This window comes from Durio zibethinus, chromosome 5 (genome assembly GCF_047325235.1).
Source record: "Durio zibethinus cultivar Kanyao isolate XHJ-2024 chromosome 5, ASM4732523v1, whole genome shotgun sequence".
In the NCBI taxonomy this organism is placed as follows: Eukaryota; Viridiplantae; Streptophyta; class Magnoliopsida; order Malvales; family Malvaceae; genus Durio; species Durio zibethinus.
Window position 1 is genome coordinate 399,067 of NC_143166.1, and position 14,069 is coordinate 413,135.

Consider the following 14,069-nt stretch of genomic DNA (forward strand, 5'->3'; position numbering starts at 1 on the left):
ATAATCATAACTTCAAATTAAATAGATAAATTAATTCACACATTATACGAGTTACAATCTAATTTTACTTTTTTTAATAATTGATTTCAATATATCTAAAAGTAGAGATTAAACCATTTTTTTTATTTTTACTTATATCTCTCATCTATTTGATCTATTAAAATTAAGAATTAAAAAATATATAAATTTTTTTTTATTTTTTATTGTATAAATTGATTACTCCTATATATATATATATATATATATATATATATATACACGCACACATTGCCATAATCTTTAAATATTTTTGGTGAGAAATGAATTAAGGAAAAAAGAATATAGAAAAAGAAAAAAAACAAATAAAATAATAATCATGGATCCAGAAGAAGAATCGTGAAAAGGAGAGAAAATAGAAAAAGAAAACGCGCCTTTAGTTAGGACGTAGAGCAAAGCATGCAAAGCGGAGCGAAATGAAAGCTCACACAAACGGCAATGAACAATGGACAATAGATAATGGACAAACAGACAATGCTTGTGTTTGTCTGTTGTGTCGTCACTCGTCAATGCCTAATCAACTCGGCAATCAGCATTCTGCGAAGCCTCAAAACCCTTATATGCTTTGTGCCATGTCCTTTCTGGGGCTGCTTCTGGATTTTCTCTAATCTGTCTGGTCTGGTCTGATCTGATCTGGCCCCCACCCCAACCCATTCCACCAATGCTTCTCTCTCTACATCTCCTTTTTTTTCTTCTCACTCTAAATCTACAATTTCTTTTTTTTTTCCTTAATTTAAGGAAAACACGACACAAACACAAAGTCAGAAAGAAAAAGAATGATAAGCACAGACAAATACAAGAATAGGTAATTTCTCTCTCTCTCATGCCTTTCTCTCGCCACGCCTTGAGACTTGAGAGAGGAGAGAACTCTCCAACATACAATTACAAACATAGCTCTCCCTCCCTCCCTTTCCCTCTATTCTCTGTGCTTTAATTGATTTATTCCTCAAAGCAACAGCTGCTGTAGCTAGCTTCATCAAATCCAAAAACAACACACACTACTCATAATTACGTAAAGCGATTAAGCCCTCAATTCTTGATTAATTATTTTTCCTCTTCTATTTGTTTAAAGTTTAAAGTTCAAACAAAAACAAACCAAGCCATATCAAATATATAGGCAATAATTATAAACATTCTTGATTAATTATTTTTTTCTCTTCTCGCTTAATTCCCTTGGTGGTAGCTGACGCTGATCATAGCCTGATAATGGTTTTACCAGGCCTAGGCCAAACACCCATCTCCATGAAGAGCAACGGCGCCGGTGTAGGGTCGCATAGGATGAGTACCCATGGTTTTAAAAAGGGCCCATGGACCACTGCCGAGGATGCCATCTTGATGGAGTACGTGAAGAAGCACGGAGAAGGGAATTGGAATGCTGTGCAGAAGAATTCGGGGTTGATGAGGTGTGGGAAGAGTTGTAGGTTGAGATGGGCTAATCATTTGAGGCCTAATCTCAAGAAAGGTTTCTTTTCTCCGGAAGAAGAGAAGATCATAATCGAACTTCACGCTAAACTTGGCAACAAATGGGCTCGTATGGCCGCCCAGGTATGTCTAATATCTATTTGCATGCATTGATCATATATAGAGGGATATATATCGGCTACTAAAGAGTACTATTTCCCTATTGGTATTCTCCGTTCATGTGATCTCTTAAAGAGTATTGTTGTTTTCTATATATGTTTTTCATCGATTTGCATCTCCATTATTTCTCCCCTCTATCCTTTAATTTATTATCATTTGATGGTGATTGTTACCTTATACACACACCATGGCTGCTACCTTATATACACACCATGACATTTTCCTTTTCCTTTTAATATAAATGGCGTAAATAGTTCTTTAGGCCCACCTTATTGTTCCTTTTTTTTTTAATTATTCTCTCATATCTCTCTCTCCCAAGCCTCCTTAGTCCCTCTCATACTTCATCTTTTTGTTTCCTAAAGTTACCTGGCAGAACTGACAATGAGATCAAGAATTACTGGAATACAAGAATGAAGAGACACCAAAGAGCTGGGCTACCCATTTACCCTCATCAAGTACGAGATGAAGTCGCTGGACTTGTTCTCCAACAACAGCAGGAAGAGCAACAAATTCAACAATATGAAGGACGAAAGCGATCTAGCTCTTCTTCATTATCATCTAATTTCCTTTACTCTTCCCAGGGTAAAAATGAGCACGATTATATTTCATATTTCTCTTTGTTAGATTCCATGATTTCCTCATCAGCTCGACAGAATAAAGCCATCCCTTCATTTTACTCCAACCTTTGTACTAGCAGTAGCAATAACGGTGGTTTGGTTCCTCCTCTGTCCCATAGTTTTCCATTTGTATCATCATCCTCAAATTTGTATAACCAAAACATAACCTCCCAATTACCAGCGCCATCATTCCACTTCAATTCCGGAACTTTTGAGCAAACTTTAAGCTTTAGTTCATTGCTAATGGGCGCTCAAACTGAGCCAATCGACTTCGTTCCAGGGTTGAAAGCGGAGCTTCCTTCATCTCAAACACCACAACAACCAACAAGTACTCCTAGTCCTACTTCTCTTTACCCAAGCATTGGCAGTGCTTGTGTGGTTGCAGTTTCAAGCAACACAAACAATTACTGTGAACCTAAGGGAAGTAGTGGCTTGTTGGATGCACTCTTGGTGGAGTCTAGTTCTTTGTCTCGTAATGAGAGACAAGAATGCGAAGAATTTCCACAAGTGATTGATAAAGGGGAAGACGTTATGGACTCAGTTAATGTGGAGGAGGAAGGGGAAGATGACGATAATAAGTGCGCTGTTGAAAAGCAATGGGATCATTTTAGCTCTTCTCAGCCGTCAAAGGGTAAGTCGTCATGGTCTTCGGTTTTGGCTAAAGCTAAGATGATATGCATATAATTCAACTTACATTTCAGCTCATTTAATTTTCTCAAATACAACAGGGGTGAAATCAAGTGATGAAAGCATAGAAAGGATGAATTCCATGGACGAGGACTTGCTCAGCTTACTCAACAATTTCCCCTCATCGACACCACTACCAGAGTGGTACACCAAGACCACTCGTATGTCTAATGGGTCATCGTCTGGTGGTATGAGAGACGGTAATATGGTGCTTTACGCTGGACAAAACGTTTCACCAGCCCCCGCTGCAACGGCGAACCTTAATCGGGCCTTGGGTTCTTGCTGTTGGAAAAATATGCCTGGCATTTGTTAAATTCTCTAGTAAAGACGCCCGTTTGGATTGATTCTATATCAAGGAATAGGAATTCGGGAGTAGCACATTTACTTGAAAGGACTAGAAAGTATTAATTTACATATTGATTGACGTAGTTCTACTAGGCTATTACATATCATTTTTAGTTAGGCCATGTTAGCTAGGTTTATTTCGAGGATATTCCATATCCTATATATAGTGTGCCTATAGGTGTAACCCTAAATTGAAACCCTAAATCAATTCAATACTAATATTTTATGTCATATGAATATATATAAATTTACATTGATGCATTGTTAGCGTATAAATTTTATATATTATTAGTAATATATTATCATTAAATCAAATGATAGCATCTCATTAATAAATAAATATTAACTCTTAAAAGAAATATATAAAAAATTAATATTTTTTTAAAAACACTTACTTATTAATAAGGTGGTATCATTGATTTATCTTATTAATGAGGTAATATCATTTGATTAAATATATAAAATTTATATAGCATCTCATTAATGAATAAATATTAACTCTTAAAAGAAATATATAAAAAATTAATATTTTTTAAAAAACACTTACTTATTAATAAGATAGTATCATTTAATTCATCTTATTAATGAGGTAGTATCATTCGATTAAATGTATAAAATTTATATAGTAGTAATGCATTAAATATAAGCCCTATATATATATATATATATTTGTTCTTTCATCATAAGAGCTAAGCTATATATGATAATTCATATTAGGATTAGTATATATTACTTCAATAACCTTTTAATGCCTTCTCCAATATGAAATGGTTTTTTTAATTTTTTTTAGTTTACAAATTAGAAAATGTTGCAGTTGCATTTTTTCAAAGTATTATATTTGGGAGCATATCATCTATAATTATTATAGTTCAATTAATCAATCGTAATTCAATATTGTATAGAGTTCATAAAAAAATTAGGTAGGACTCACACTTTTAATTGATGAATCCCTACATGATTATTGATTATGATTTGTTAATTGTAATATTATAGTAAAATGCTCCGATTGTATTGTGAATATCTCCAATAGTTTATTTGGGAGATGTATTATTTAGCAATTTTAAATACTCTTCATATCTTAAAATATTTATCCACTTTTTATTTTATTACAAAAAATTAAGACAAATTTAATTTAATGTATTCTATATTAAAATTGTATATTCTTTTGCAAGATATTAATGTTTTATGATTATCATTGCTAATTAAAAAAGTAAAAATAAAACAAAAATTGATACGGAAAGTAGAAATATAAATATCTAAAAATAAATAAAGAGGACATATTATGATGTTGCTTATAAAGAAAGATGAACAAAATGAGAAAGGGCAGAAACATAGCAGTTTTTTTGCTCTATATTCTGTGTTGATGCTTCGGCACGCAAGTCGCAAAAGCAGCTGTCTGCATTCTTTTGTTAATGCTGACTCTAGTTTGTGTATTCTTTATTTATTTTATGTATGTATTTGCAGCTGATGTGGCTGGGTTTGTGATACCTTTAACTTTATACAATATTCACCAATCTTCATCTCTACCCAAAAAAAAAAAAAAAAAAACCCAAAGAACTGCTGCTACAAATACAAAAGGTCCAAAGTAAATTTCATCAGTCCACGTGTTAATATTTTGAGGTTTGTTGGCTTCTATCAGGAAATGAAAAAAAAAATTGAATAATTTTTTTTTTTGTAGGTTAAATTGTTGGTAAATGGTAGCATGCAATGCTAGCTGCCTTCGCTAATTTTGGAGGCAGGCAACTTAATTTGCAGTATTTTGCTCTCCCTTTCCCTAACTACGTACAATGAAGGTGATATTACTAATTAATAAAAGATATAAATTAAATGGCAAAAGAAATGAAAGGATGTTGTTATTATAGATGTGGATTATATAAAAGTTAGTGGAAAAGATTTGGATGAAATTTTTTAAGTAAATTTTGTGAAGTTTTTTTATTAAAAATAATTAAATAAAAATTAAAATAAAAAAATAAAACTAATAAATTAAAAAGTCTTGTTACATAGATTAAGTGTGTAAATTTTGAAAATAAAAATAAATTTTACTATATTTTTTAGATAAGTACTTTTAATAACAATTTTGATAAAACTTTTATTATTGAATAAATATCTATCAAATTTAAATTATAAACGATATTTTTATTTTTTTTTACATATTATTAAAAAAAATATATCTTTTGTTCATCAAATGTTGGCATTCATACTACGTATATCTCTATTAATTTTTTGAGGGAAAAAACACAAATGGCAACGAGGGTTGAATCACGCATATCATCTTTCCCTTATCATAGCCTAATTCCCTCTCTTTACCTAATACTTCCAAATAAATTAAAAAAAAAAATTCATATCGGACCCGCAGCTTAGATGATGGATGGGAACACGTTTCTCGTGCTATTGGAAGCTTAATTTTATTAGCATCCTATAATTAAAAATAAGCTCCTGAAAGTGCCTTGTTTAGATGTTTCCTAATTTAAGGAGAAGGTATATTATATTATTTAGTATAATTTAACTAGGATCCATACCATAGAGTTTGCATGACTGGAAAAGGATCAATGGCATGCATATATCCATGTACTTCACGCTGGAGTGTACATTTTCCCACTTTCAAGGCTTCTAAGAGTCAGTTTGGATTTCATGTGTCGTACCTCCAATGCGAGGAGATTCAACCCTCGAACAGAAGTCAATTGGATTGGTCACAACTCATACGTTTGGATGTTTTAATTTTGGATTTAAGATTTATGGTTTAGAGTTTAGGAGATCCACCTAATTTTTTTTTCTTTATTTTTACCTCTAGTGTCCGATTAAAGTTTTTCTTTTTTTCATTTTTACCTTTGGACAAGTAGAAACCTCTAAGGACCATTGACCTCAGCTCATTGAATAATTTTTCTATTTAAGTTTGTAAAGATTGGAAGACTTTTGTGTTTAGAAGGTTTTTCTTTTTTCTTTTGATTTTTTATTCAAAAATTATAAAATAATTTTATTGTTATTCAATTTAATATAATAAAAAATTTTACTATAATAAACTAATAAATAATAAAATTTTAAGTGTTGGAAGTTATGAGGTTTCCTAGAAGGGTTGTAGGTTGGATTAAGTGCTACCTTACCACACCAAGGTTTTCCTTGTCTCTTAATGAAGGCTTAGTATGGTATTTCAAAGGAGCAAGAGGAGTGTGGCAAAGGGACCCAATGTCTCCTTACCTGTTTGTTATGTTATGAATGTTCTATCTAGACTATTAGATATTAATGCTATTTATGGTGTCTTTTCTTATCACCCAAAGTGTAAGAGGATCCAATTGACACACTTGAGCTTTGTGGATGATTTGCTTATCTTTACAAAAGGGAATTTGCAATCTATTAGTGGTATATAGAACATATTGGCATTGTTTTACTCATTTATAGGGCTATGGCTTAATGATATGAAAAGTGAGTTTTATTGCACAGGTGCTTCAAGGATGGACTAGATATGATTTTGTAAGAAACGTGATTTAAGCAAGGCAACCTCCTTATCAGGTATCTTGGTGTGCCATTGGTCTCTCACAGGCCAACCATTAAGGATTGTGCACCTTTGATCGAGAAAATTATGTTAAGAATTCAAGGCTAGGTAACCCAGCACAGCTCTTATACTGGTAGATTACAATTAATTTAGTCTATGATATTCAACATACGTAACTATTGGTGCCATTTCATCCTGTCCAAGCTGGTAATCAAGAAAATCACGTAACTATGCCTACGATTCTTTTAGGAAGGTTAAACGAGCATAACAAAGCAGGCAAGAGGCAGTTGGCAAGATATATATAAGCCAACATCTAAGGGAGGGCTTAGAGTTAAGGATATAGAAGTTTGGAATCAAGCTTATGTCATTAGAACACTTTGATCAATCTACACAGAAGCTAGATCACTGTGGATAGCATGGACACACAACTATGTGCTTAAAGGATGTAGTATATGGGAGATTCCTAAAGTACCAAGCCATAGTTAGGCCATGAAAAAATTGCTAAATTGAGGAGCATAACTTTTAGATTCTTAATGCAAATAAAAGATGGAGTTGTATGGAACACTATAAGCACAAGTTACTCCACAACTAGTGTTTGAGAGGTATTGAGACATAGTAGAATGTGGATTGGCAAAGGTTTATTTGGTACAAACTCTATATTCCTAAAGATGCTATGGTTGCTTCGATAATTGCTCTTAACAAACTCCTTACAAAAGATTAGCTGCTATCATGGGGGATATATGTGAATAAAGGTTGTGTGCTTTGTAAATGGGAAAAGAAGAGCAAAAATCATATTTTATTTAGTTAAACATATTCAAGGGAAACTTGGAAACAAATTCTACAGTTTTGTAACTTGTAAAGGGAGGTGAAAAAATGGGAAGAAGAGTATCATGGGCAATACATTGGCTAAAAAGAAAGGTGTTTGATTCAATATTATTAATGCTAGCTTAGGGAGCTTACATATATATGACTTAGGCATAAAGGAATAAGAGGTTCTACAATTCATACGAAATAGCAAAAGGGTTGATAGTAATGTATGTAGACACCAAATTTGGTTCAGGCCCAGAATGGAGTCAATGATCAAGCCTGAGAGTTATTGGTTTATTCTGAATTTGCTCTTTTTTTTATTGTTTATCCATTTTATTTATCAATTTTTCTTAGATAAAGATTAAAATAAAAAAGGTTAAAAAATAATAAAAAAAGAAAAAAAATTTGCTGTGAATTTAGGGGCTGGTGTAATTGTAGAAAGATTTAATCTTTAAAAAGATAAATCCCATCTTTTTGGATAATACTAAATCCCAATCAAAGAGAGAATCAGAATTGATCAGAAACTCTTCTCATCACAGCCTAAAAATGCCCATACAGAGGAACAGATTGAAAACACAAAAAATAGAAGCAAAAAAAAAAGTGTTTAGAAGAGCTAAAGCAATCCTCGAATTTTTAGGAATTTTTTTTAAAATTTTTGGCAATTTTTTTCTGAAAATTTTTTGGAAATTTCTAATTTCGATGAACTTTTTCGATAAGATTCATCTTTTTCGACAATATTTTCTAGTTTCTGGCGTATTTTTCCAATTTTTGGTGAAATATTCAATCAGATTCTAGGTTTGTAGAGATAAAGGGAGAGAAAAATAAGGAGAAGAGAGAGAGGGAAAAAAGGAGATCTAGTAAAAAGCCAAGATTTAACCTTTTATATCATCGTAAAATGATATCGTTTTAGTGTTAAAAAATCCCCAGGATCCACGCATTTCTATTTAGACCAATTTAATCTAATCGTGACTCGCCTACCAACCTATGTTTCAGTCAATCCATTCCAGCTGAGTCGAGCTGCCCTTTGAGCCGTACTTTCGAGCCGTTGTTTCTGTCTCAAGCCGAGCCAAATTTCAGCCGCTAAGTTAAGCTAATTTTTTTTTTGGTATTTTATTTATTTATGTGTTTGTTTTTCAGTATTTTTGCATGATTAAATTTTAAAAAAATAAAAAATAAAAAATATATATTTTTTTAGAATAAATAATAATTATCTAATGATGAAATTTTTAGAAATTTCAAATGGTAAATTTTTAAGAAATTCATAGGTGAGAAATTTTATCTAAATTTGTCCCAAATTGTGGAATAATTTAGATAAAATTTCAATAACAATAATTAATATTTATTTTCGAACAAAACAAAAGAAGAAATAAAATTTTTGGTTGAAAATATTTAATAATTATCAAATGATAAGATTCTTAATAATTTTAAATGGTAAATTCCTAAGAAATCTTTAGGTGAGAATTTTTTTAAAATTTGTTCCAAATGGTGAAAAAATTTAAATGAAATTTCAATAAAAAAATAATTGTCATATTATTTTCCTTTCAAAAAAAAGAAAAAGAAATTCTAAATAGGTCCAAATTGTGAAAAATTTAGAAATTTTAAAAAATATATTTTTAAATTGACCCAAATGGTAGAAAATTTAGAAATCCAACAAAAAACTAAAAAAAAAATAAAGAGAATTTTTAAATATGCTCAAATTGTGAAAAATTTAGAAAGTTTGAAAGAAAAAATATTTCTAATTTGGCCCAAATGGTGGAATAATTAGATATATTTTTTACAAAAAAAGAATAATAAATAAACCTTTTTCCCAATGACAGAGCCTCTTCAAGAAATCAAATGGGATTCTTGAATACTCTTAAGGTGAGAAAATAATTTTAAGAATTCTACCAGATTGATGGAAGAATCTTATGACTTATTTCCAATATTTAACATAAAAACTTAAAACCATTATAATCAAGACTCTAGGATAAATTTAAAATAATATGGTACCATCCTTCGGATGGGCATATGGGAGTGCTATAACCTTTCTCATATGTAACTGAACTCTTAAAGCCTATTCTGGTTTGTAGACTTGAATCTATTCTTTTAGGGACCCTTAATCAAGCTTAAGAGCTCCTTAAAAGGATAAATTCCTTAGGTGGTTAATCAAACCTACTTAAAAAAGATTGGTGGTGACTCAATTTGTTAAGTTTAGCTATAGATTTGCAGATCTATATGTTATGATAGTTTGGCCACTCCGCTGGGGATAGCTATAGAGAGCCAAGCCATAAACTTTTAAATTTATCCTACCATTTGATTTAGTGGTTTTAAATTGTAATTATTTATTCACTAACATTTTTTTTATCTTGTATTTGATTTTTAAGGTTTGAAACCAATATGTTCCTTCACACACAATCACATGCATTACATTACATGAACTTTATACCTGGGTTCCATCCCTCTTAGGAGGGAGTAAAGTACTTACACTCTCGTGAGATAATAATCTCTACAATGGCTAGTGAAATACTCCTACTCAAATTGAATCCTTTTTGTTAGTAGCCTGTGATGGGTGGGGATTTGATTGCCTTACTAGTTTATGATGGATGATGATGTAAGGAACAATTTAAAAATTTTTAGTGCTCAAAATCACCTAACCTTGCATATAGTGTACACTTAAGAGGCCACCTCTAAGATAGAGCCCATCTTATCCATTGATAGATATAACCTAAAAATTTGGACACAAGAAGGAACAACTTGTATATTGCTTATCTAACCATTTAGTTTGTTTGATTTTGTGCATCTGCATCATTTTCATATCATTTCAATCTATGCATCATTTTTATGCTTATGTTTTAACATTGTCATTTACATCATTCTCATATACGAAATATTTGCCACATATCAATTATTGATAAATCAGATCTCACACTTCCATCCATGGCAAGCCAAATGCAACCAAAGTCTACATCAGTCCATTATGAATATGCTCATCAATTGAAAATCAAGTTAGAGGAATGTCAAAAAAAATAGGGTGATTGCTTGCCTGAAGGTTTTATCTCATCATTACCTAGGATAATTCATCTCGACCTCTAACAAAATGACTTGACTAACTTAAGCAATGTCTGAGGATGATGAGTAAAGTAAGGCAAAAGGCATTTGAGAACAAATATGGAGACATAACACCACTGCTTCAAGCAGATATCGACTATAATCTGATTAAAGCAATCATTCAGTTTTGGGATCCTTCTTATAAATGTTTCATCTTTAATGAAGTAGATATGGTGCCCATAATTGAAGAATATATGGTCTTTCTCGCTTCGATTTGTCAAACCTGAACAAGATTTATTGGTCAAATAAGGTGGGCTATCGTAAAAAACTGATGCAAATGCTTGGACTTAGCTTGCCTCAAGTTAATGCATGTGCCAAGATAAAAGGTGAAAGTAAGGCTATCCCATGGAATTTTCTACGAGATTTTATCCAGAGGCATTTCAATGATGATTAGAGGTTAGTGACAATGGCTATAACTTTATGTGGATTAGTGGTCTTCCCAAAAGTTATCGGGTATGTTGATGTTGTAGTGATAGACTTCATCTACCAATTAGCATACCAAGTTAATGCAGCACTAACTATTTTAGTAGAAACAATTCGTTCTCTAAATTTTTGTCACATAAATGGTAAAGGTCAATTTAATGGGTGCTTACAATTGCCTTATATATGGATGAAAAGTTACATTGAGTGTGAAGAAAGCCAGTTCCATAAGTCATACCTATATTCCAACATCTCAATCAAGGAGTTTTATTGTAGCATCTAGCCTCAAGCAAAGTCAAAAAAATAATAGGTTTCTTACTTTCGAGTCCTTGATAGTCAAGAGATAATTTGGAAAGCACATTGGATGCATCATGACACAGTGTTATATAGTTGTGGAAATCAGCCTTGGGTATTTCTATTGGTCCTATGGGATGTTGTTACTTATGCTCCAACTTTGATAAGAAGACAATCCAGATGTGAGCAATTCATTCTAGAAACCTATGGACTTAACTAGTGGGAATTCTCTTTCACTGATAAAAAGACATATGGAATGATTAAAAAGATAAAAAAAAAAACATAGAAACAAATCATCAAAGTTAACCAAAGGAGGCTTACTTATGACATCACCCTAGAATATAGTGTGTGGCATGCAATAAGGGGTAAGGACATTATATTCCTCGAGAACAATTAGTTGACCATTCCTCAAAATCGATTCTTTAAGATCCTTTGCTCAAAGTGGAAATGGCTAAAAAAACTCCAAATTGAAAAAGATGAGTTGGAACAAAAAATAAGTGATTAAAGTTAGAAATGAAAGAGAGTTTGTAGGTTTAAGAACTAAAAATTCAAAGCCTCACGGAGTAAAAAGATCAATGGAAAGCTTTATTCAATTTTTTAGACATGCACATTCATCAATTATTCCCAAGCTTACCCAACTTTTAAAAGAAAATGAATTACTAAAAGGAAGGGTGGAAGAAGGACAAAAGGCCACTGCTAGGATATACACACATAGCCATATACTATAAGAGATAGTGGATTGACGTACAATATAAGTAGAAGTCTTGTCTGATGAATGTAAGAGACAAGCTAAATAGAATGAGCTATGGAAAGACATGTGCACAAAAAAAAAGCATTTAAGGCATTTGTTCGATCAATTATGCATTACTACAAATAAAGCATCAAAAATGGAAGAAAAAATGGAAGATTTGAAAGCTGTGGTGCAACCAGTGGGAGCTCATGGGCGATAATTGCTTGATTTCCTAGACGAGGCTCAAAATCATTAATAGCAATCTAGGAAATTTATAAAGAGGCATCAGAAATAAAAGATGATGTTTATGACTTTAGAATATTGCTTTGGGTTTATTAGGATGTAATTTTGAAATTTTATTAAATAAAGTTTCAAGTGGAGATTTCTTTTATCAATAATAGTGGTGTGGTAAATATTAGTACATTTCATACATGCATATCCAAACATAAAGCATATAATTTCTAATCATCATATAATTATGGTAGTCAAGGTTTAAGGATAGCTCCACCCAGCAAAAACCCTACTCATTGATACAACACAAGAGCTCGAGCTACATAAATAGAGCAAAAAAACTCTCATCGTCTTGAGAAGATAGAAAAAGCCTAAGAAAAGCTTGAAAATAGCCTAAGAAAGCTTGAAAATAAGTTAAGTAAAATTTTAGATGCTCTAAACAAGTTAAACAAGGGGAAAAGAATAGAGGAGAACACCAGCCAATAGGACCAGCCATCACAAAAGGTGGCTGACCCCTTATATCCATTTGGTTTTAGTCCATCTTAAGCCTAGTCTACATAAAAGGTTCTACCATAACAATTTACATATCCTACATATCTTAAAATACCATCAGCCTTTAACCCAAGGCATTACCATAGCTATGTGAATCATGTCTTTATTGAAAAGGCAGTGGAACAAATCCAAGTTCTTGATTTAGATGATCTGAAAGAAAAAGATAGAGAGAAAGTAAAAGTGGTTGAATATCTGAAGACTCAAAGATAAGTACGCTAGAAGAGAGATTAAAGGTCATGAAAAGAATCGGTTTTTACAGTTCTGCCAATGTTGCTAGGCTTTGCTTGGTCCCAAATGTTGTTATACCATCAAAGTTTAAAATTTCAGAGTTTGAGAAATATGATGGTACGAAATGCTCGAAGACTCATATTACCATGTATTGTCAGAAGATGGCAGCCCATGCCTATAATAAAAAGCTACTAATACATATTTTTCAAGATAGCCTTATTGGCTCTATTGTTAGGTGTTATTTCTAGCTCAGCAAAACCCGTATCTGTTCTTAGAGTGATATGACCTATGATTTCATTAATCAATGTTGAGATATCATGGATTTGGCTCTTGATCATTTATCTTTACAGAACATGAAGAAAAAAGCAAATGAGTCATTCAAGGAATGTGTCCAAAGGTAGAGGGATGTAGCTTCTCAAGTACAACCTCCTTTAACTGAAAAAAAAACTACAGTGTTATTTGTCATCATTCTAAAATCTCCTTATTATGAAAGGATGATAGGGAATGCAACAAAGAATTTCACCGACATGGTTATCTTTAGCAAAATCATTAAGAGCGTCATCAAGAATGGCAAGTTAGAAAGAGGAGAAGCATACACTAAAAGAGCCTCAAAGAAGAAAGAGACTAAAGCTCAAGCTGTGAGCTTTGATAGATAACAGTTTAGAGGTTATCAACCTTACCCATCATAAGGTTATTCTCCATATTACCCCATTGTGAATAATGTTTCCCCTTACCCATACCAGCCAAACTCACAGCCATCCTACCCTATGACCTATAAACCCCCTTTCAGACCTTAAACTGCCATATACAGTCCTAATGCTCAACTTTCTCCAAAATCTCAGACTCGTCCTACTAGCCCAATTGGTGGTTCACAAGAGCAACGAACTACTTGGGAAAAACTCTTATTCGACCCAATTCTTATGACTTACATGAAATTGTATTGAGAGCTCTACAATAATCACCT

At 32.2% G+C, this 14,069-nt stretch overlaps 1 protein-coding gene across 2 annotated transcripts; it reads left to right on the top strand.

The window, feature by feature from the left end:
* Positions 1 to 522: 522 nt before the first annotated feature.
* LOC111282694 (transcription factor MYB101-like) lies at positions 523 to 3,539 on the top strand. Of its 2 annotated transcripts, XM_089761433.1 has the most exons (4): positions 523 to 841; positions 1,256 to 1,581; positions 1,980 to 2,865; positions 2,963 to 3,539. In XM_089761433.1, the coding sequence occupies exons 2-4, from the start codon at positions 1,279 to 1,281 to the stop codon at positions 3,232 to 3,234; spliced, it is 1,461 nt and encodes a 486-aa protein (XP_089617559.1). In that variant the 5' UTR covers positions 523 to 841; positions 1,256 to 1,278; the 3' UTR covers positions 3,235 to 3,539. The 2 variants fall into 2 exon arrangements, with proteins under 2 accessions (XP_089617559.1, XP_022726633.1); XM_022870898.2 differs by having other exon boundaries at positions 530 to 1,581.
* Positions 3,540 to 14,069: the final 10,530 nt, after the last annotated feature.